Source organism: Festucalex cinctus, chromosome 15 (assembly GCF_051991245.1).
Source record: "Festucalex cinctus isolate MCC-2025b chromosome 15, RoL_Fcin_1.0, whole genome shotgun sequence".
Lineage (NCBI taxonomy): Eukaryota > Metazoa > Chordata > Actinopteri > Syngnathiformes > Syngnathidae > Festucalex > Festucalex cinctus.
In genome coordinates this window covers 3,644,605-3,670,011 of record NC_135425.1, presented here as the reverse complement: position 1 = coordinate 3,670,011, position 25,407 = coordinate 3,644,605, and the positions used below count along the sequence as shown (strand labels likewise).

Genomic DNA, 25,407 nt, shown 5'->3' with positions numbered 1-25,407 from the left:
TTTGTAAAAGTGTATATATACATCATCGCTCGTTGTACTCATTGCACAATGTTACTTTTATTGTCCAAAGGGGCAATCAAAAATGAATAAAACAAAATGGAAACGTACATACGTTTGGATCGGTGTGAAGCCAGTGAACAATTTGAGTGGTGGAAACTAAAAGAATATTCAGAAATGACTTAGTCATCACACTTAGAATGAGTTTAAATTTTTTTGTACAAAATACCGTATGTGGGTTTTTTTTTTTTTATATAAGCCTCAAGGGCTAGGTGGCGCTGTATTTATAACTGAATGTTGTCATCGAGATACCTTCAGGCCTTGATTATAAGCATACATGTCAAGTGTGGGATTTTTTTTGGAGCATGTACCGTGGAGTTATTAAGCATATCCTTCATTCACGATATTGCTTTTAATGTCCACAGAGGCTATCAAAAATAAATAAAAAAATATATATGTTTGGATAAGTCTGATGCCAGTGAACATTTTGAGTGGTGGAAACTAAAAGAATATTCATAAATGACTTAGTTATCACACTTAGAATGAGTGTACATTTTTTGTACAAAATACCGTATGTGGGGTATTTTTTTAATTTTTTTTATATAAGCCTCAACGGCTAGGTGGCGCTGTATTTATAACTGAATGTTGTCATAGAGATACCTTCAGGCCTTGATTATAAGCATACATGTCAAGTGTGGGATTTTTTTTGTAGCATGTACCGTGGAGTTATTAAGCATATCCTTCATTCACGATATTGCTTTTAATGTCCATAGAGGCTATCAAAAATAAATAAAAATATATATATGTTTGGATAAGTCTGATGCCAGTGAACATTTTGAGTGGTGGAAACTAAAAGAATATTCATAAATGACTTAGTTATCACACTTAGAATGAGTTTACAATTTTTGTACAAAATACCGTAAGTGGGGTATTTTTTTTTCATGCCTCAAGGGCTAGGTGGCGCTGCATATATAACTGAATGTTGTCATAGAGATAACTTCAGGCCTTGACGATAAACATACATGTCAAGTTTGGGATTTTTTGGAGCATGTACCGGGGAGTTATCAAGCATATCCTTTTTCATTGCGAAACACAAATTTTGATGCCCCGCCCTCATTATATAGTATTTCGAAAAGTCAAAATTTTTCCCCCTGTCGTTGGCTCAGGTCTTGACATGGTCCAGGCCAAGTCTTAACTCAGTCGGATGAAACGTGTAGGAGAGGTGGGCAAAAGTCTGCCCCCTGTGAATGTGCAAAAATCGTCAAAAATGGGACATTCAAAAATTCGTAGCTCACTTCCTGTTCATTTTAGCATATGGGTACAAGAGACTTTTTTTGTAGGTCTTGGGCTCCCTCATACACCTGAAAATATTCGTCGTTCTTGCTTAAACGTACAACCGGGGCTGCTTCGTTAAAAATTTCGAGGGGGCGCTATTGAGTCATTTTTGTAAAAATAGCACAATCAACAATAAAATATTGCTCATTTTACCAGGCCAGATGTGTGTGCCAAGTTTCAGGAGTTTCTGTGCATGTTTAGACCCTCAAAACTGGCGTTGTTTTCTTGGCGAACAGCGCTTAGCCACGCCCACAGCAATTCGCGAAAACTCACAAACTTCGTGTTGTGACATCATGAAGGCCGAAACCCTCATCTGAGAAAATATGAGGTCGGTCCAGTTAACGTGTTTGGAGAAAAACGTAGAAGAAAATTCGTAAGAAAAAAAATTGCCACTAGGTGGCGCTATCAGTTAGATGAAATGTAAGTTAGTAGATGTCTTTAGAGCTGGACTCTCATCAAATGTGTGAAATTTTGAGAAGATAGGATCATCTCGGTCAAGTTAATGCAGCTTTTATTGTCACGAAAAATCTTCAGATTTTGCGTCACCGTAGCGGCCACGCCCTTTGGCGAAAAGTTACAATATTCGGTGTGGGGCATCATCAACATCTTAAAGCTTTTCTGACCAATTTTCAACTGGATCCCTTCAACGAGCTCAGCACAGTAGCTAAAAACGTAAAGTATGACATTTATTGTAACCACTAGGTGGCGCTATATGTACAACTGAATTTTGTCATATAGATGTTTTCAGGCCGTGACTATTACGTTGCCTGAGAAGTTTGAGATTTTTTGGAGCTTGTACATGGGAGTTATTCAGCATTTGCTCTTTCTGGACAAATGAAATTTTAAAGGCAATATTTGATGCCCCGCCCCCGTCATATAGTATTTCGAAAAGGCAAGACTTTTTGCCCAGCTGTTCTCTTAGGTCTTGAGATGATAAATACCAAGTTTGAAGTCAATGGGATGAAAAATGTTTGCATAGGGGATAAAAGCATGACCACAGTGAATGTGCCAAAATAGGCCAAAATTGGACATTAAAAAATTCATAGCTCACTTCCTGTACATTTTAGCTACATGGTCCCAATAGACTTTTTTGTGCGTCTCGGGGTGCTACACGTGCCTGCCAGTTTTTGTTGCTCTAGCTCAAACGTGCCGGGCTTGGTTTTTATTTTTCTACGCTAGGGGGCGCTATCGAGTCGCATTGTTATGACGACTTAATAATATCAAATTTTTCGCCGGGCCTGAGGAGTGTGCAAAGTTCGGTGAGTTTTCGTGAATGTTTAGGTACCCAAAATCGCGATCGTTTGCGGAGAATAAAGAAGAAGAAGAAGAAGAAGAATAATAATAATAATAATAATAATAATAATTTTTACAAAAACAATAGGGACCTCGCAGCGGTCGCTGCTCGGGCCCTAATAATAATAATTCGAACGAAAAACAATAGGGACCTCGCAGCGGTCGCTGCTCGGGCCCTAACTAGAGCTGCGAGCAGCTATAAAGGGCCCTCGCAGCCCGGGCCACGTTGGGGTCCTTGCACGTTGGGGTACTTGCACGTTGGGGTACTGGCACATTGGGGTACTGGCATATTGGAAGCAAAATTTCTTTGAAAATGGCATAATAAACGTTTACATGTAGAATATTTTTTTGCCAGTGTGTGTATCAAGCTCAACGGGTTTTGGTGATTGTTAAGACCTGCAAAAATCAGCGTCCTTTTTTATTTTTAGGCAATGAGTTGCCCTGATTGGTATTTTTTTGTAAAAGTGTATATACACATCATCGCTTGTTGTACTCATTTAACAATGTTACTTTTATTGTCCAAAGGGGCAATCAAAAATGAATGAAACAAAATGGAAACGTACATACGTTTGGATCGGTGTGAAGCCAGTGAACAATTTGAGTGGTGGAAACTAAAAGAATATTCATAAATGACTTAGTTATCACACTTAGAATGAGTGTACATTTTTTGTACAAAATACCGTAAGTGGGGTTTTTTTTGTTTTTTTTTATATAAGCCTCAAGGGCTAGGTGGCGCTGTATTTATAACTGAATGTTGTCATAGAGATACCTTCAGGCCTTGATTATAAGCATACATGTCAAGTGTGGGATTTTTTTTGGAGCATGTACCGTGGAGTTATTAAGCATATCCTTCATTCACGATATTGCTTTTAATGTCCATAGAGGCTATCAAAAATAAATAAAAATATCTATATGTTTGGATAAGTCTGATGCCAGTGAACATTTTGAGTGGTGGAAACTAAAAGAATATTCATAAATGACTTCGTTATCACACTTAGAATGAGTTTACATTTTTTATACAAAATACCGTATGTGGGGTATTTTTTTTTTATGCCTCAAGGGCTAGGTGGCGCTGCATATATAACTGAATGTTGTCATAGAGATAGCTTCAGGCCTTGACGATAAACATACATGTCAAGTTTGGGATTTTTTGGAGCATGTACCGGGGAGTTATTATGCATATCCTTTTTCAGTGCAAAACACAAATTTTGATGCCCCGCCTTCATCATATAGTATTTCGAAAGGTCAAGATTTTTCCCCCTGTCGTTGGCTCAGGTCTTGACATGGTCCAGGTCAAGTCTTAACTCAGTCAGATGAAACGTGTAGTAGAAGTGGGCAAAAGTCTGCCCCCTGTGAATGTGCAAAAATCGTCAAAAATGGGACATTCAAAAATTCGTAGCTCACTTCCTGTTCATTTTAGCATATGGGTCCAAGAGACTTTTTTGTAGGTCTTGGGCTCCCTCATACACCTAAAAATATTCGTCGTTCTTGCTTAAACGTACAACCGGGGCTGCTTTGTTAAAAATTCTAGGGGGCGCTATTGAGTCATTTTTGTAAAAATAGCACAATCAACAATAAAATATTGCTCATTTTACCAGGCCAGATGTGTGTGCCAAGTTTCATGAGTTTCTGTGCATGTTTAGACCCTCAAAACTGGCGTTGTTTTCTTGGCGAACAGCGCTTAGCCACACCCACAGCAATTCGCGAAAACTCACAAACTTCGTGTTGTGACATCATGAAGGCCGAAACCCTCATCTGAGCAAATATGAGGTAGGTCCAGTTAACGTGTTTGGAGAAAAACGTAGAAGAAAATTCATAAGAAAAAAAATTGCCACTAGGTGGCGCTATCAGTTAGATGAAATATAAGTCAGTAGATGTCTTTAGGGCTGGACTCTCATCAAATGTGTGAAATTTTGAGAAGATAGGATCATCTCGGTCAAGATAACTCAGCTTTTATTTTCACGAAAAATCTTCAGACTTTGCGTCACCGTAGCGGCCACGCCCTTTGGTGAAAAGTTACAATATTCAGTGTGGGGCATGATCAACATCTTAAGGCTTTTCTGACCAATTTTCAAATGGATCCCTTCAACAAGCTCAGCACAGTAGCTAAAAACGTAAAGTATGACATTTATTGTAACCACTAGGTGGCGCTATATGTATAACTGAATTTTATCATATAGATGTTTTCAGGCCGTGACTATTACGTTGCCTGAGAAGTTTGAGATTTTTGGGAGCTTGAACATGGGAGTTATTAAGCATTTGATCTTTCTGGACAAATGAAATTTTAAAGGCAATATTTGATGCCCCGCCCCCGTCATATAGTATTTCGAAAAGGCAAGATTTTTTCCCCAGTTGTTCTCTCAGGTCTTGAGATGATAAATGCCAAGTTTGAAGTCAATTGGATGAAAAATGTTTGCAAAGGGGGAAAAAGCATGACCACAGTGAATGTGCCAAAATAGGCCAAAATTGGACATTAAAAAATTCATAGCTCACTTCCTGTACATTTTAGCTACATGGTCCCAATAGACTTTTTTGTGCGTCTCGGGGTGCTACACGTGCCTGCCAATTTTCGTTGCTCTAGCTCAAACATGCCGGGCTTGGTTTTTATTTTTCTATGCTAGGGGGCGCTATAGAGTCGCGTTGTTATGACGACTTAATAATATCAAATTTTTCGCCGGGCCTGAGGAGTGTGCAAAGTTTGGTGAGTTTTCGTAAATGTTTAGGTACCCAAAATCGTGATCGTTTACGGAGAAGAATAATAATAATAATAATAATAATAATAATCCGATCGAAAAACAATAGGGACCTCGCAGCGGTAGCTGCTCGGGCCCTAACTAGAGCTGCGAGCAGCTATAAAGGGCCCTCGCAGCCCGGGCCACGTTGGGGTCCTTGCACGTTGGGGTACTTGCACGTTGGGGTACTGGCACGTTGGGGTACTGGCATATTGGAAGCAAAATTTCTTTGAAAATGGCATAATAAACGTTTACATGTAGAATATTTTTTTGCCAGTGTGTGTGTCAAGCTCAACGGGTTTTGGTGATTGTTAAGACCTGCAAAAATCAGCGTCCTTTTTTATTTTTAGGCAATGAGTTGCCCTGATTGGTATTTTTTTGTAAAAGTGTATATACACATCATCGCTCGTTGTACTCATTGCACAATGTTACTTTTATTGTCCAAAGGGGCAATCAAAAATGAATAAAACAAAATGGAAACGTACATACGTTTGGATCGGTGTGAAGCCAGTGAACAATTTGAGTGGTGGAAACTAAAAGAATATTCATAAATGACTTAGTTATCACACTTAGAATGAGTGTACATTTTTTGTACAAAATACCGTATGTGGGGTATTTTTTTTTATTTTTATATAAGCCTCAAGGGCTAGGTGGCGCTGTATTTATAACTGAATGTTGTCATAGAGATACCTTCAGGCCTTGATTATAAGCATACATGTCAAGTGTGGGATTTTTTTTTGGAGCATGTACCGTGGAGTTATTAAGCATATCCTTCATTCACGATATTGCTTTTAATGTCCATAGAGGCTATCAAAAATAAATAAAAATATATATATGTTTGGATAAGTCTGATGCCAGTGAACATTTTGAGTGGTGGAAACTAAAAAAATATTCATAAATGACTTAGTTATCACACTTAGAATGAGTGTACATTTTTTGTACAAAATACCGTATGTGGGGTATTTTTTTTTCCTGCCTCAAGGGCTAGGTGGCGCTGCATATATAACTGAATGTTGTCATAGAGATACCTTCAGGCCTTGACGATAAACATACATGTCAAGTTTGGGATTTTTTGGAGCATGTACCGGGGAGTTATCAAGCATATCCTTTTTCATTGTGAAACACAAATTTTGATGCCCCGCCCTCATCATATAGTATTTCGAAAAGTCAAAATTGTTCCCCCTGTCGTTGGCTCAGGTCTTGACATGGTCCAGGCCAAGTCTTAACTCAGTCGAATGAAACGTGTAGGAGAAGTGGGCAAAAGTCTGCCCCCTGTGAATGTGCAAAAATCGTCAAAAATGGGACATTCAAAAATTCGTAGCTCACTTCCTGTTCATTTTAGCATATGGGTCCAAGAGACTTTTTTGTAGGTCTTGGGCTCCCTCATACACCTAAAAATATTCGTCGTTCTTGCTTAAACGTACAACCGGGGCTGCTTCGTTAAAAACTTCTAGGGGGCGCTATTGAGTAATTTTTGTAAAAATAGCACAATCAACAATAAAATATTGCTCATTTTACCAGGCCAGATGTGTGTGCCAAGTTTCATGAGTTTCTGTGCATGTTTAGACCCTCAAAACTGGCGTTGTTTTCTTGGCGAACAGCGCTTAGCCACACCCACAGCAATTCGCGAAAACTCACAAACTTCGTGTTGTGACATCATGAAGGCCGAAACCCTCATCTGAGCAAATATGAGGTAGGTCCAGTTAACGTGTTTGGAGAAAAACGTAGAAGAAAATTCGTAAGAAAAAAAATTGCCACTAGGTGGCGCTATCAGTTAGATGAAATATAAGTCAGTAGATGTCTTTAGGGCTGGACTCTCATCAAATGTGTGAAATTTTGAGAAGATAGGATCATCTCGGTCAAGTTAATGCAGCTTTTATTTTCACGAAAAATCTTCAGACTTTGCGTCACCGTAGCGGCCACGCCCTTTGGCGAAAAGTTACAATATTCGGTGTGGGGCATGATCAACATCTTAAGGCTTTTCTGACCAATTTTCAAATGGATCCCTTCAAAAAGCTCAGCACAGTAGCTAAAAACGTAAAGTATGACATTTATTGTAACCACTAGGTGGCGCTATATGTATAACTGAATTTTATCATATAGATGTTTTCAGGCCGTGACTATTACGTTGCCTGAGAAGTTTGAGATTTTTTGGAGCTTGAACATTTGCTCTTTCTGGACAAATGAAATTTTAAAGGCAATATTTGTTGCCCCGCCCCCGTCATATAGTATTTCAAAAAGGCAAGATGTTTTGCCCAGTTGTTCTCTCAGGTCTTGAGATGATAAATGCCAAGTTTGAAGTCAATTGGATGAAAAATGTTTGCAAAGGGGGAAAAAGCATGACCACAGTGAATGTGCCAAAATAGGCCAAAATTGGACATTAAAAAATTCATAGCTCACTTCCTGTACATTTTAGCTACATGGTCCCAATAGACTTTTTTGTGCGTCTCGGGGTGCTACACGTGCCTGCCAATTTTTGTTGCTCTAGCTCAAACGTGCCGGGCTTGGTTTTTATTTTTCTACGCTAGGGGGCGCTATCGAGTCGCATTGTTATGACGACTTAATAATATCAAATTTTTCGCCGGGCCTGAGGAGTGTGCAAAGTTCGGTGAGTTTTCGTGAATGTTTAGGTACCCAAAATCGCGATCGTTTGCGGAGAATAAAGAATAATAATAATAACTAGAGCTGCGAGCAGCTATAAAGGGCCCTCGCAACCCGGGCCACGTTGGGGTATTTGCACGTCGGGGTCCTGGCATGTTGGGGTACTGTCAAATAGGAAACCATCTAAATTGTAAACGTTTTTGCCCGGCTTTGTGTTTGTAAAGTTTCATGGAAAGGCCAAAAATGATGCACAATTAACAAAATAAAATCAAAATGGATTGTCACATGGCTATATAGAATACTTTTTGAATATATTAGGCATGCCTGCCAATATAAACACATCTAGCTGAATCATATAATCGGAAAGACTTCACAAAAATGTCTAGAGGGCGCTATTGAGCAATTTATTACAAATTGCACAACAAATCTCTAAATAAAATATTCATGTTCCAGACAGGTCTGGTGTGTGTGCAAAGTTTTGTGAGTTTTCGCCCATATTTAGACTCTCAAAAAAGCATTTTTCTTCACAAACAATGCATGGCTACAGCAAAGGCGTGTGACAAAATAAAAAAAATCAATAACTTTTCATCTTAAATATCTTAAGATGAAACACGCCAAAGAATGAAGACGATCTGATAAGTTCTGTTGAAAATATGACCCCTATAAAAGGCCCCAAAAAATGGCAGACTTCCTGTTTGGTTCAGCATATGGCTTTAGAAACCTTTTTGTAAGTCTTAGGCTGATAGGTATCCCAATTTTTACAAATCTAGCTGAATCATAAAATACAAAACATTTGCAAAAGCTTCATAAAAATGTCTAGAGGGTGCTATTGAACCATTTATTGCAAATTGAATAAGAAATCTCTAAAATATTCATGCTTATGACAAGCCTGATGTGTGTGTAAAGTTTCATGAGTTTTTGCACGTTTCGACCAAAAAAAAGCAGCATTTTACTTGGCAAACAATGCATCGCCATGACAACGGCGTGCGACAAAATAAATAACTTTCGATAACTTTGCATCTTAAACATCTTAAGATGAAGCACACCAAGTTTGAAGACAGTCGGATAAATTTTGTAGGAGGTGTTCGTTAAAATATGACCCTAAAAAAGGCCACAAAAAATGGCTACAAATCCCAACGTAAATCAAAATGGCGGACTTCCTGTTTGGTTTAGCAGATGGCTCCAAGAGACTTTTTTGTACATCGTGGGCTCTTATGTATGCCTCTAAATTATCATAGCGCTAGGTGAAACGTACAACCGGGAATGCTTCGTTAAGAGGAGTTTTTTAGCTCAAAATGTGATGCCCGGCCCCTACGGGACTTCCTGTTGGGTTTAGCACATGGCACCAGGAGCCTTTTTTGTACATCGTGGGCTGTTACATTTGTCTCCAAATTTTCGTAGCTCTAGCTGCTTCGTACAACTGGGAATGCTTCATTAAGAAGGAATTTTTTCCTTTGCAAACTGTGCATGCCACGGCAACAGCGTGCGACGAAATAAAAAGCTTTCAATAACTTTTCATCTTCAACATCTTAAGATGAATCACACCAAGTTTGGAGATGATCGGATAAACTCTGTAGGAGGAGTTCGTTAAAATAAGACCCCTATGAAATGGCCCAAAAAATGGCAACACGTTCCAAAGTAAAGCAAAATGGCGGACTTCCTGTTCGGTTTAGCATATGGTCAAAAAGAGTTTTTTGTACCTTGAGGGCTGTTACATATGTCTTCAAATTTTGGTAACTCGAGGTGAAATGTACAGCCGGGAATGCTTCATTAAGTTAGAATTTTGAAACACAAAATTTGATGCCTCGCCTCTGGCGGACTTCCTGTTAGGTTTAGCATATGGCACCAACAGGCTTTTTTGTAGATCATAGTCTGTTACATATGTGTACCAATTTTCATAGCTCTAGGTTAAACGTACCACCGGCAATGCTTCGTTAAGTAAGAATTTTGAAACTGTAAATTTGATGCCCCGCCACCGTCATATAGTATGTCAAAAACTTTTGATTTTTTACCATGATGTTGTCCCAGGTGTTGAGATGGTACAGCCCAAGTTTGAAGTCAATCGGGTTAACCGTGTAGGAGAAGCGGGCAAAAGTATGACCCCTGTAAATGTGCAAAAATTGGCAAAAATTGGACATTTAAATACTCATGCCTCACTTTCTGTCTACTTTAGGGTACACACTTCAAAGAGGTTTTTGTTCATTGGGATGTGCTACAGGTGCCACACAATTTTCATAGCCGTCGGACAATCGTAGCGGGACAGGGATCCGTTTAACCTATGTAGGTGGCGCTACAGAGCCATTTTTCTGTTATCATGTATGGCGACTTTAAAATATCAAATTTTTCGCCAGGCCCGATCTGCGTGTAAAGTTTGGTGAGTTTTCGTTCATGTTTAGTGCCTCAAAAATGTGGTTGTTTGCGGAAAAGAATAATAACAAAGAAAAAGAAGAAGAAGAATAATAATAATAAGAATTCCTTCAGGAACAATAGGGACCTCGCAGCGGTCGCTGCTCGGGCCCTAATAATAATAATAATAATAATAATAATAATAATAATTTTTACAAAAACAATAGGGACCTCGCAGCGGTCGCTGCTCGGGCCCTAATAATAATAATAATAATAATAATTTTTACAAAAACAATAGGGACCTCGCAGCGGTCGCTGCTCGGGCCCTAATAACTAGAGCTGCGAGCAGCTATAAAGGGCCCTCGCAGCCCGGGCGACGTTGGGGTACTTGCACGTTGGGGAACTTGCACATTGGGGTACTGGCACATTGGAAGCAGAATTTCTTTGAAAATGGCATGATAAACATGTAGATTTTTTTTTTTTTTTGAGAGGTGTGATGAGTGTGTCAAGCTCAATGGGTTTTGGTGATTGTTAAGATCTGCAAAAATCAGCGTCTTTTTTTTTATTTTTAGGCAATGAGTTGCCCTGATTGGTATTTTTCGTAAAAGTATATATACACACATCATCGCTCGTACTCATTGCACAATGTTGCTTTTATTGTCCATAGAGGCGATCAAAAAAAAAAAAAAAAAACTAAATAAAAAATATGTGTTTGGATCGGTCTGATACCAGTGAACATATTGAGTGGTGGAAAGTAAAAGAATATTCATAAATGACTTAGTTATCACACTTACAATGAGTTTACAATTTTTGCAAAAATACCGTAAGTGAGGCATTTTTTTTTTTATGCCTCAAGGACTAGGTGGCGCTGTATTTATAACTGAATTTTGTCATAGAGATACCTTCAGGCCTTGACTATAAATATACATTTCAAGTATGGGATTTTTTGGAGCATGTACCTGGGAGTTATTCAGCATAGCCTTCATTCACGATATTGCTTTTAATGTCCATAGAGGCTATCAAAAATACATAAAACTAAATAACAAAAATATGTGTGTTTGGTTAGGTCTGATGCCAGTGAATATTTTGAGTGGTGGAAAGTAAAAGAATATTCCTAAATGACTTAGTTATCACACATAGAATGAGTTTACATTTTTTGTACAAAATACCGTAAGTGGGGTATTTTTTTTTCATGCCTCAAGGGCTAGGTGGCGCTGCATATATAACTGAATGTTGTCATAGAGATACCTTCAGGCCTTGACGATAAACATACATGTCAAGTTTGGGATTTTTTGGAGCATGTATCGGGGAGTTATTAAGCATATCCTTTTTCAGTGCGAAACACAAATTTTGATGCCCCGCCCTCATCATATAGTATTTCCAAAAGTCAAGAATTTTCCGTCTGTTGTTGGCTCAGGTCTTGGCATGGTCCAGGTCAAGTCATAAGTCAGTCGGATAAAACGTGTAGGAGAAGTGGGCAAAAGTATGCCCCCTGAAAATGTGCAAAAATCGTCAAAAATGGGACATTCAAAAATTCGTAGCTCACTTCCTGTTCATTTTAGCATATGGGTCCAAGAGACTTTTTTGTAGGTCTTTGGCTCCCTCATACACCTAAAAATTTTCGTAGATCTTGCTTAAACGTACAATCGGGGTTGCTTCGTTAAAAATTTCTAGGGGGCGCTATTGAGTCATTTTTGTAAAAATAGGACAATACATGATAAAATATTGCTCATTTTGCCAGGCCAGATGTGTGTGCCAAGTTTCATGAGTTTCTGCGCATGTTTAGACCATCAAAACTGGCGTTGTTTTCTTGGCGAACAGTGCTTAGCCACGCCCACAGTGATTCGCGAAAACTCACAAACTTCGTGTTGTGACATCATGAAGGCCGAAACCCTCATCTGAGCAAATATTAGGTTGGTCCAGTTAACGTGTTTGGAGAAAAATGTACAAGAAAATTCGTAAGAAAAAAAATTGCCACTAGGTGGCGCTATCAGTAAGATGAAATATAAGTACGTAGATGTCTTTAGGGCTGGACTCTCATCAAATGTGTGAAATTTTGAGAAGATAGGATCATCTCGGTCAAGTTCATGCAGCTTTTATTGTCACGAAAAATCTTCAGACTTAGCGGCACCGTAGCGGCCACGCCCTTTGGCGAAAAGTTACAATATTCGGTGTGGGGCATGATCAACATCTTAAGGATTTTCTGACCAACTTTCAACTGGATCCCTTCAACGAGCTCAGCGCAGTAGTTAAAAACGTAAAGTATGACATTTATTGTTACCACTAGGTGGTGCTATATGTATAACTGAATTTTATCATATAGATGTTTTCAGGCCGTGACTATTACGTTGCCTGAGAAGTTTGAGATTTTTTGGAGCTTGAACATGGGAGTTATTAAGCATTTGCTCTTTCTGGACAAATGAAATTTTAAAGACAATATTTGATGCCCCGCCCCCATCATATAGTATTTCTAAAAGGCAAGACTTTTTGCCCAGTTGTTCTCTCAGGTCTTGAGATGATAAATGCCAAGTTTGATGTGAATTGGATGAAAAATGTTTGCAGAGGGGGAAAAAGCATGACCACAGTGAATGTGCCAAAATAGGCCAAAATTGGACATAAAAAAATTCATAGCTCATTTCCTGTACATTTTAGCTACATGGTCCCAATAGACTTTTTTGTGCGTCTCGGGGTGCTACACGTGCCTGCCAATTTTTGTTGCTCTAGCTCAAACGTGCCGGGCTTGGTTTTTATTTTTCTACGCTAGGGGGCGCTATCGAGTCGCATTGTTATGACGACTTAATAATATCAAATTTTTCGCCGGGCCTGAGGAGTGTGCAAAGTTCGGTGAGTTTTCGTGAATGTTTAGGTACCCAAAATCGCGATCGTTTGCGGAGAATAAAGAAGAAGAAGAAGAAGAAGAAGAAGAAGAAGAAGAAGAAGAAGAAGAATTTTTACAAAAACAATAGGGACCTCGCAGCGGTCGCTGCTCGGGCCCTAATAATAATTTTTACAAAAACAATAGGGACCTCGCAGCGGTCGCTGCTCGGGCCCTAATAATAATAATAATAATAATAACTAGAGCTGCGAGCAGCTATAAAGGGCCCTCGCAGCCCGGGCCACGTTGGGGTACTTGCACGTTGGGGTACTGGCACGTTGGGGTACTGGCAAGTTTAGGTACGGAACATTGGAAGCAGAATTTCTTTGAAAATGGCATGATAAACCTTGACGTGGATTTTTTTTTTTTTTGTAAAAATACCGTTAAGTTGGTGTATTTTTTTTTATGCCTCAAGGGCTAGGTGGCGCTGTATATATAATGGAATGTTGTCATAGGGATACCTTCAAGCCTTGACTCTAAACATACATGTCAAGTGTGGGATTTTTTTGGAGCATGTACCGTGGAGTTATTAAGCATATCCTTCATTCACGATATTGCTTTTAATGTCCATAGAGGCGATCAAAAATAAATACAAAAGTACATGTTTGGATAAGTCTTATGCCAGTGAACATTTTGAAAGTAAAAGAATATTCATAAATGACTTAGTTATCACACTTAGAATGAGTTTACATATTTTGTACAAAATACCGTATGTGGGGTATTTTTTTGTTTTGCCTCAAGGGCGAGGTGGTGCTGCATATATAACTGAATGTTGTCATAGAGATACTTTCAGGCCTTGACTATAAACATACCTGTCAAGTTTGGGATTTTTTGGAGCATGCACCGGGGAGTTATTAAGCATATCCTTTTTCATTGCGAAACGTGTTTACAATTTTTGTAAAAATACCGTAAGTGGGGTATTTTTTTTTCATGCCTCAAGGGCTAAGTGGCGCTGCATATATAACTGAATGTTGTCATAGAGATACCTTCAGGCCTTGACGATAAACATACATGTCAAGTTTGGGATTTTTTGGAGCATGTACCGTGGAGTTATTAAGCATAACCTTTTTCAGTGCGAAACACAAATTTTGATGCCCCGCCTTCATCATATAGTATTTAGAAAAGTCAAGATTTTTTCCCCCTGTCGTTGGCTCAGGTCTTGACATGGTCCAGGTCAAGTCTTAACTCAGTCAGATGAAACGTGTAGGAGAAGTGGGCAAAAGTCTGCCCCCTGTGAATGTGCAAAAATCGTCAAAAATGGGACATTCAAAAATTCGTAGCTCACTTCCTGTTCATTTTAGCATATAGGTCCAAGAGACTTTTTTGTAGGTCTTGTGCTCCCTCATACACCTAAAAATTTTCGTAGATCTTGCTTAAACGTACAACCGGGGCTGCTTCATTAAAAATTCCTAGGGAGCGCTATTGAGTCATTTTTGTAAAAATAACACAATCAACAATAAAATATTGTTCATTTTATCAGGTCAGATGTGTGTGCCAAGTTTCATGAGTTTCTGCGCATGTTTAGACCCTCAAAACTGGCGTTGTTTTCTTGGCGAACAGTGCTTAGCCACGCCCACAGCGATTCCCGAAAACTCACAAACTTCATGTTGTGACATCATGAAGGCCGAAACCCTCATCTGAGCAAATATGAGGTAGGTCCAGTTAACGTGTTTGGAGAAAAACGTAGAAGAAAATTCGTAAAAAAAAAAAATGCCACGAGGTGGCGCTATTAGTAAGATGAAATATAAGTTCGTAGATGTCTTAAGGGCTGGACTCTCATCAAATGTGTGAAATTTTGAGAAGATAGGATCATCTCGGTCAAGTTAATGCAGCTTTTATTGTCATGAAAAATCTTCAGACTTTGTGGCACCGTAGCGGCCACGCCCTTTGGCGAAAAGTTACAATATTCGGTGTGGGGCATGATCAACATCTTAAGGCTTTTCTGACCAATTTTCAACTGGATCCCTTCAACGAGCTCGTGACAGTAGCTGAAAACGTAAAGTATGACATTTATTGTTACCACTAGGTGGCGCTATATGTAGAACCGAATTTTATCATATAGATGTTTTCAGGCCATGACTATTAAGTTGCATGAGAAGTTTGAGATTTTTTGGATCTTGAACATGGGAGTTATTAAGCATTTGCTCTTTCTGGACAAATGAAATTTTAAAGGCAATATTTGATGCCCCGCCCCCGTCATATAGTATTTCACAAAGGCAAGAATTTTTGCCCAGTTGTTCTCTCAGGTCTTGAGATGATAAATGCCAAGTTTGAAGTCAATTGGATGAAAAATGTTTGCAAAGGGGGAAAAAGCATGACCACAGTGAATGTGCCAAAATCGGCCAAACTTGGACATAAAAAAATTCATAGCTCACTTCCTGTACATTTTAGCTACATGGTCCCAATAGACTTTTTTTTTGTGCGCCTCGGGGTGCTACACGTGCCTGCCAACCTTCGTAGCTCTAGGTCAAACGTGCCGGGCTTGTTTTTTATTTTTTTACGCTAGGGGGCGCTATAGAGTCGCATATTTATTACCACGGCAGAATATCAAATTTTTCGCCGGGCCTGAAGAGTGTGCAAAGTTTGGTGAGTTTTCGTAAATATTTAGGTCCTCAAAAATTAGATTGTTTGCGGAGAATAAAGAATAATAATAATAATAATAATAATAATAATAATTTTTACAAAAACAATAGGGACCTCGCAGCGGTCGCTGCTCGGGCCCTAATAATAATTTTTACAAAAACAATAGGGACCTCGCATCGGTCGCTGCTCGGGCCCTAATAATAATTTTTACAAAAACAATAGGGACCTCGCAGCGGTCGCTGCTCGGTCCCTAATAATTCTTACAAAAACAAGAGGGACCTCGCAGCGGTCGCTGCTCGGGCCCTAATAATAATAATAATAATTTTTACAAAAACAATAGGGACCTCGCAGCAGTCGCTGCTCGGGCCCTAATAATTCTTACAAAAACAAGAGGGACCTCGCAGCAGTCGCTGCTCGGGCCCTAATAATAATAATAATAATAATTTTTACAAAAACAATAGGGACCTCGCAGCGGTCGCTGCTCGGGCCCTAAATAGAAATGGGACAATGAAAAGCTTAGCTGGCCGGCAGGTTCCATCTGAAGATTCAACACCTCACCTATTCACTGTCTGCAGGACCACCACATCCTATACGTAGAGTACGCAAAGTGCGTGGGGCACCATCGTCCGTGTGGGGCCCCATTTGCCTGTGGGCACGGCGCACGCATGCATTTGACATGTTGCATCCGTGAACACCCATTTCACTCGTCGTGCAAGCACTGGATGCGACATTACTACGTTTGTTTTCATTTTAAGACATGAAGAACCCATTTATTGTAATTGCCAGTTACATAAACAAGTTTTTTTTGGGGAAAAAAAGTGATTACATTCTACAATCCAGAGATGCGTGGAGGGAAGCAAAAAAAAACAAAGCACGTCATTGACGTTCGGCGGTAAACTTTTGGTGCGTTCAATGACCACTCACACAGTTGGATATTTCAAACATACATAGAAAAACTCATTCAATGTATCAAACAGAAACGTGAGCACTGTAGAGGGTACTTGGAATAATTTTATAATTTATTTGCCATTCGTCATAGACGCATCAAAATCAGAACAGCCGCATATGGCAACCTAAATTTCTCATAAAACTCAGATTCCGCCCCCCTGAAGTATACACATCAGCCTCAAAATATCCCACACTCTATCGATTGTTTTCCAAAGGGCAATAAAAATAGGGCTCCGTGCTACATAATTAAAAAGAATTGTGATATCATAATGACATGGACTGGGAGCAGGCAAGTGATCAGATGCGATGGAAATGTGCGTGACATCAGAGCAGGTTTCCCTTTCCCTGTGGTTTGCAAGTTGAAGACATAAACAGAAAGTAAAAAAACAAGAAGTAAACAATGAGCGAACGCGCAGCTAAACAAGCCGTGCCTTGGCGTCATCTTCCCAAGATGAAACAGATTCGACAAGATGGTGATCTTCCCCGTCCTTTTTCTGGTGGTATCTCGTGAAGTAAATGAAGAGGGTTGTGCAAGGTAAGGACTCAAAAACAGTTAACACAACAATCCTGTTGAAACAAGCTAGTGGAGCAACATGTGGAAAGGTGCACAAGCTGCCGACGTACCATTAGCAGTTTAGCCGCTACCAAGTAGCTTTGCAGCCAGCCACCAGACCGAAGCAGCAATCCATCATATCATCTTTTGATCACCCCAACCCGTGTGAATTGCGAATGATTGCTGGTCTGCAAAAACTTGTTTGAACCAGTCTATGGACCAACAAAAGGTTGGGGTTGGGTCTTTAATTTGTGAGTAAATTGAGAATAAATTTTCATTATTTTAGTATTCATACTTTTGGCGACATTTTTTTGTGGTGTGCTGTGAGATTTTAATTTTTTTTTTTTTAATAAAAAATGCGTGCCAGGCTTAGTATAGGTGAGGAAACAATGGATTAGACAAGACTTGTTGATAATTTTACCTGAGAATCTCAAAACTGGAAAAATCCCACTGATATACTCCGATGTCAGAGCTGCAAACAATGTGGCGTCCATCAAACTGCAAACGGGGTTGAAGGCTGATGCTGCGGTTCTCTGACACTGACAGTGTCTTTAAGCACTTACAGTTAATTTCTTTTCCAAAAGGCCAGATCTGAAAAGAGAAATTAGCGTTTGATCCATATCATGGATTAAAAATGTTCAATACATGTCATACATCCTCTTTGACTGTGCTGAATGCAAGTTTTATATTTTTTAAATATTATAGTTAACAATGTTATTACGACGGTCACAGATGGAACATTTCAACTCTGTCATCCTTTTAATTAATTATTTTTTTTTAAACTCTACTAGGGCTGGGTCTAAAAATTGATATATCGATATCGAATCGATATTCCTTTTCATAGCCCAATATCAATTTATAAAACCATGAATCGATATTTTTAATAGTTTTTTCCCCCAGTAAATTAATGTGCCAAATAGGGCCTGATCGATTATTCAGCCGCCGATTATAATCGGCCGATTATTGACATTCAAACATCAGCCAAAACAATCGGCCAACTGAGCGAAATGGAAGATTATTTCCCCCTAAAAACATCATTGAAGAAAGTTGAAGTTTTCGACACTGTGAAAGTACCCTAATGCACCATTTTGCTTGCGTAGCATTGGCAACTAGCACATTGTAGCGTTGGCACATAGTTATTCTGTTGTCCCGAAGCGTCCTTTAAGCTCTTAAATAACACCTCAATTGGAGTTAACTGAGTTAAAACTAAACAAAACGTTAAGAATTACATCCAATGTATATTCAAATACAAAACATGCTTCGTTTTTAAAACAATGGCTAGCCTAGCACGAACAGGGAGTCAGCAAATTCTTATTTTTTTATTTATTTATTTTTTTTTTTTAAAGAGCTCAGAATTGTTCATTCGGTAGTCTTACCGATTCAACGTCTTATCATCATTGCTCTTTTTTGTGTGTGTGTGTGTGTGTGTGTATATATGTGTGCGTGCGTTTGCGTGCGTTTGCGTGCGTTTGCGTGGGTGCGTGCGCGTGCAAATAGGTATAAATTTATACTCATTAATTCACCTAAAACCTTATAAATATCCCATTACCCTTCACCTTAACCAGGTACTTCAGAGTCTTGCCAGAGTCGTGAGGTTCAAATGGCCAGGAGACCAGAGAAAAGGTCAGAAAAAATAAAGAGAAAAGAAAGATAAATCAAAGTGAAATCCAGCACCGACCAAACACTTCCTGCCTTCCCCATGGTTACAAAATCAAAGTCTTACGCCAACCCCGGAAGCCTCTAAATTCCAACAAATTAACGAGATCTCAAGAGACCAGAGGAAAAACTAAAGAGAGGAAGGAGGGAAGGATCGATGAGGCAGAGTGAGATCCATAGAAGCCAGTACATCCAATCCATCAAAGTGAAATCCAGCACCAACCAAACCCCTCCTGCGTAGTTACAAAACCAGAGTCTTATGCCAACCCCAGAAACCTCAAACTTCCAATAAATTGAGATCTCAAGTGACCAGAGGAAAAACTAAAGAGAGGAAGGAGGGAAGGATAGATAAAGCAAAGTGAGATCCACAGACACCAGCACCCACTGATTCAAGGGGCTGTGGGAGAGAGAGGCAAATTCTGTTTGAGATTCAGTAGCTGCTGGTGCGATGGATCTGGCATGCATAAGGACCACCACCAAAGAAAGAAGCCGTCAACCGCGGTCCAGCAAAGCGAGCACCGCCCCACCACCCCCCCACCCCCGGGAATCCCCAGGCCGCGGCAGCACCAAGGCCACCCCCACGCCACCCAAGCGGACACCGGTCGGCGAGCCGACCCAGACGCCCGGAACACCCCCGCCCGAGCCCCGGCCCACACCCCCGAGCCCAAGGCCGCAGAACGAGGCCCGGCGGGTCCCCACAGCGCCCCACCGGTCCCCAGCCCCCATCCCCCCACGACCCCCCCGCACCCCACCCAAACCCGCCACCCGCCACGACCCAGGCCCCGCCACCCCCGGCCCCCAAACACACCCCGACCCCCAACACCCAAACCCCCACCCACCCATACCTCCAAAAAAACAAGCCGCCACCCCCCCCGACCACCGCCAAGCACCGGGGGAGAGGCGGAACACCAGAACACCGAGCCCGGTGGGAAGAGGCCCCGGTCGTCACGCCAGCGTACTAGTAACCCTGTTACTGAGTCCGCCAGCTCGCCGACTGGCGAGCTCTACCCTTACACCGTGAATGTGGCCCCACCCAGTGTATATACGCCAGGCACTGCAGTCCATCCCCCCTGATGCCTCCCCGCCCAAACTCACCCCTCCCCTTGGACATGAAGTGCATTAAAATTGGAGGGGAGTTGAAGGGTGAAGACGGTGTTTCCACCCTTCCCCACCCCACCAAGAAATGTGTTGCGTGCCCCATGTGTATATTTACAAAGTGTATAGTGCAAAACTAGTGAAGTGAGTAAGAGGAGCGATCAGCGGGGCCTCACCCAACCCGGCGGGTGTAGGTGGCACGCCCGCCCCCCCAGCACCCCGCCCCCCACCCCACCCATCTGGCACCACGATAGGCGGACAGGGCCAGCGCAGCAGGGCTACTGGACAGCCCACCGGCCACCGGAGCCCGCCCGGGGCGCCAGGAGTTCTACCGGAGTGGGGCAGGCCTCAAACCCCCGCCCGGCCCCCGGAGCCCGACGCCCGGGCCGGGGAGGGAGCCCCAGGCCCAGGGAGAGGGAGGGGGCGGGGGGCAGACAGGGAAGGGGGGAGGGGGAAGCGGGGAGGAGACGACAAGAAGGCGAAAGGGCGGCTGCAGGGCAGGAAGGGGCGGGGGGGAGGAGAGAGGGCGACAAGGGAAAAGGGACCGGGAGGCAGAGGAGGATGGGCGGGGGGAAGCGAGGAGGGAGAGGTGATGGGGGGGAGGAAGGGGGAGGGGAGAGGGAACCACGGGGCACACCAGAGGCCCACCCGCCCCGAACCGCGCCGCCGGGCACGGAGCAGCGGACCGCGCCGGGACGGCACCGCCCCGGGCACCAGGGGAAGCACCCCAACACCGCACCCCACAGGGGGCCCAGGGAGCGGCCAAGACGCAACCGCCACCGAGCAGACAACGGGGGGGGGGGGGCAGAACCACCCCCGCCCGACCACGGGGGACGGCATCAAGAAAATTGACTAATTAGCATGCAGTAACAACAAGTGTTGATGCTTAGTGCCCACTAGAAATAAATCTTAAGGAGATAGTGAGTATAGTGTCGTATAGTGTGGTATGCTCGAGTCCACTAGCAGCAACTAGGTTCCTGACTATATAAAAATAAAAACAATAGGATACAAAATACCAAATACAGAAGCAGCGAAAACAGAAGTTGTAACGATGTGGTGGCTCTCGTTAACAGGCAGAATCTAGGCAGGATTAAGTTGCCAAATTAAGATTAAAATATTCTATGTACATAGACCATATTTGTTTAAATCTTGATACTTGATTTTTATTTAAGGCAGAGATTTTTTCCATTGAGATATAATTTATTAGTAAGTTTAACCAGTGGTTGATATTTAGAGATTGTTTATTTTTCCAATTGACAAGGATTATTTTTTTTAGCAATAGTAAGGGCTATAAGTATAGATTGAGATTGTTTACATGGTAGCTCAGTTATTGTTAAGTCACCTAGTAAACACAATCTTGGAGATAAAGGAAGCCTACAGTTTAATATATCAGCGAGCTTTTCCAAGATTTTAGTCCAGAAATACAGCACTGGAGTACATGACCATAAAGCATGAAGATAAGTATCAGCAGTATTTTGTGAGCACTGGAGACAAAGGACGGAGTCAGAGAGTCCCATTTTTTTCATCATATATTGTGTAATATATGTTCTATGAAGTATCTTAAATTGGATAAGTTGCAAATTTGTCTGTTTGGTCATTTTAAATACATTTTCACAGATTTGGGTCCAAAAGTCTGATTCCGGAACTATAGACAAGTCTTTTTCCCATTTTAAAGTCGGTAAATACGTTTTATTTGTGTATAAAAATAACATATATTTTTGATATTTTCTTTATTGTTGTTGGAGAAAGCTTTATAATATCTTTAGCTAAGACAGGCAGTTGGAGTGTATCCTGAAGTGTTGGGATTTGTTTCTTAACCATATTTTTAACGTGCAGATAATGTAAGAAATTTCCGTTTTTTATTTCATATTTTTGGACCAAGTTTGTATACGATATAAACTTATTATCTGAGAAAAGATGATGAAGATGTGTAATTCCTTTCTGCTCCCATAAGCTTAAATGGAACAACTGATTATTAAGTTGAAAGTCGGGGTTATGCCAAATGGGAGAGAGCCCACAGGGCGCCAATTGGGAGTTTGTAATTTCTAATGCCTTCCACCAGGCAGTCAGGGTGGCGGCTATCATTGGTTTTTTAAAACAATTATGTCGTTTTATTGATTTTGTAATAAAGAGTAAATCTAACAGTCTAAGATTATTACAATCCTTCTGCTCCAATTCCAACCAACAGTTAGTATCGCTGTTGGGTTGTGTCCATAGCACAAGATATTGTAGTTGATTAGCTATATAATAGTACATAAAATTTGGTGCCTCTAAACCTCCTTTAGATTTACTTTCCTGAAGAGTAGATAGACTAATTTTGGCTTTTTTTTTATTCCAATAGAATTTTATGATAGCAGAGTCCAGCGATTGGAACCAGTTAGACGTAGGTTTAAATGGAATCATTGAAAATAAATAATTTATCTTTAGTAAAACTTTCATTTTTATAGTAGCTATCCGTCCTATTAAAGAGATCGGAAGATTATTCCAGCGCTCCAGGTCACTACGGATGCTATCCAATAATGGTAAAAAATTTAAAGAAGTTAATTCAGTTAACTTAGGTGAAATTTTAACACCTAAGTATTTTAAATTACCTGTAGGAAAGGAGTAGTGTGGATCCTGACTTGTAGGGTTCCATGAATTTTCTGTAATAGGTAATAATGTTGATTTTGTCCAGTTAATAGAGCAATCTGATAAGTGAGAGAATAAGTTAAATGCTTCCCCTAACGAGATAGCAGGTTCTTCTAAATAGAGTAATATATCATCGGCATATAGATTAATTTTATGTTCTATTGTCCCGGAGTGGATTCCTTGGATCCGTCTATCCTGACGTATAGCTAATGCAAGCGGCTCAATAAATATAGCAAATAATAAAGGAGACATTGGGCACCCTTGTCTTGTACCCCTTTGTAGAGTAAAACTCTGTGATGTAATCCCATTAGTAGTAACTGTAGCTTTAGGAGAATCATATAATATTGAGACCCATTGAATGAATGACTCCCCGAAGCCGAATTTATTTAAGACAGCAAAGAGGAAGGACCAGTGAACTTTATCGAAGGCTTTTTCTGCATCCAGCGAAATAACAACTGCCTTTTTATCATACCGCTGTGACATACTAATCAAGTTAAAAAGCCTCCTAATATTATTAGTAGAATGACGACCTTTAATAAAACCTGTTTGATCGCTATGAATAATTGTCGAGATTACTGTCTCTAGTCTAGATGCCAAGGCCTTAGCGATAATTTTAATATCAGTATTAATTAGTGATATCGGTCGGTAACTTGACGGGAGGGTGGGGTCTTTTTCTGGTTTTAATAAAAGTTTAATTGCTGCTATATTCATATCTTGACGTATATCACCCTTACTTTTAATTTCAGTTACTACTCTTAGAAATAATGGAGCAAACAACCAGAAATGTTTAAAAAATATAGCCGGATCGCCGTCTGGACCAGGTGCTCTGCCATTAGGCATACTCTCTAAAGCACGATACAACTCATCTATAGTAAGCGGGGCATCTAGAATATCTTTATGTTCAGTAGATAACTGAGGTATATTTAAGCTATTTAGGAATACCTCAATATGTTCAGGGTTAGGTCTATTAATTTCTGAGTATAGATTTCGATAATAGTTATAAAAAATATGGTTAATTTCTTCTGGTGATTGTGTGCATTCACCATTTATATCTTTAATAGCCGTTATAAGAGATTTTTCCCAATTCCATTGAAGTTGATTTGCCAGAAATTTACCTGATTTATTATTATGTTCAAAATTATTATATCTCAACTGTTGTATTATAAACTCTATCTTTTTAGATAACATGTTATCTAACTGTATTTTTATATTCTGTAGTTCCGTCCATATTTGATTATTTGGGTTTATTGCATATTCATCCGTTAGTTGTTTAATTTTATCCTCCAGGTATTTTTCTAATTTTTTATCCTGTTTCTTTTTATAAGTTGAATATGATATAATTTTCCCTCTAATTACCGCTTTCCCTGCTTCCCAGAGAAGAGATGGAGATATATTTGGAGAGTCATTTATTTCCAAAAAATCTGCCCATTCCCTTCTAATAATTTTATCAAACTCTACGTCTTTCAGTAGTGAGATGTTAAAACGCCATATCAGGGGTAGTTTAAAGGTAGAGTCAATTTGTAGAGTGAGGGAGACTGGTGCATGATCACTTATAATTATAGAATGTATTTTTATAGCAGTTTTATCAACAATAGAATTATTTGTAAGGAAAAAATCAATTCTTGAGAATGATCGGTGCACCGCAGAGAAGAAAGTAAATTCCTTCTTAGTTGGGTTTTGAAGTCTCCAGCCATCGCTGAGGCCAAAATTCTCCATATATTCATCGACTACTTTAGCGGATCGTAATCGCCTTGTATATATTGTATTATTAGAACGATCTATTAATGGGTTTAAGACCGTGTTAAAATCACCTCCAATAATAATAGTAGAATTTGTTGCTAAATCGAGTAACCGAGAGAAAAATTCATGGAAAAAATCCGGGTCATCATTATTTGGGGCATATAAATTACCAATTGTATATACTTTATTAAATGTAGTTACCTGAATAATAATATATCGGCCCTCTAAATCTATTACTATATTATTTAGAGTAAAGAATAAATTCTTATGTATAAGTATAGAGACATCACTTTGTCTACTATTATAGGAGGCAGAGTAAACTTGACTAAAATTTCTATCGATAAATAATTTTTCTTCTGATTTTTGTAGGTGGGTTTCTTGTAGTAGACAAATATCTGCCTTAAATTTTGAGAGATGGTCTAAAATTTTTATTCTTTTTGCCTGGGAGCAAGCGCCACACACATTCCAGGAGACCAGAACTAATTTCTGCATACAAGCAATATAGACTCAGTCCTATGTATACATCTATATGAGCTGCTTATTAATATTAACATATTGTAGGATAGTAAAAGAGTAATTAGGCAATTTATATAATTTATATAAAGAGAGAGATAACAAGTAGATAAGTATAATAGTGAAGAAACGAGGGGGGAAGTGAGTGTGAAGGAAATCTGTGGGGGATTCAACATAACAATACACCAGTAAATAGTGACCTAAGCGAGATTATTATTGTTATTATTATTATTTATTTTTATTTTTTTAAGAATATATTTTTATATTATTATTATTATTATTATTATTATTATATAGCCTATACATGATATAAATTCATATTCTCAGTTTCATAACCCATTATCCATACATCTACATACATATACATATATATACATATACATACACATACATATATACACATATACATACACATACATATACATACGTCAAATAGTCACACAATACTCGGCTCTACCAATTATCAGTTAGAACAGCCAAGGGGTCGAGGTTGGGTTTCGGAATAGCTGGCC

General features: G+C 39.9%; 1 protein-coding gene across 9 annotated transcripts in view; it reads right to left on the bottom strand.

Moving 5' to 3' along the window:
* The window catches only part of fbxw2 (F-box and WD repeat domain containing 2), a 461,765-nt gene that overhangs the window by 122,389 nt on the left and 313,969 nt on the right, over positions 1-25,407 (bottom strand). For 5 of the 9 annotated variants that reach the window (XM_077497751.1, XM_077497752.1, XM_077497754.1 and 2 more), the window contains one exon: positions 17,685-17,854. In XM_077497751.1, coding sequence (XP_077353877.1) covers positions 17,685-17,854 — 170 coding nt within the window. Of the gene's footprint in view, positions 1-16,612; positions 17,056-17,141; positions 17,215-17,334; positions 17,855-25,407 lie in introns of those variants that run through there. The other 4 variants (XM_077497749.1, XM_077497753.1, XR_013278748.1 and 1 more) reach the window with 4 other exon arrangements.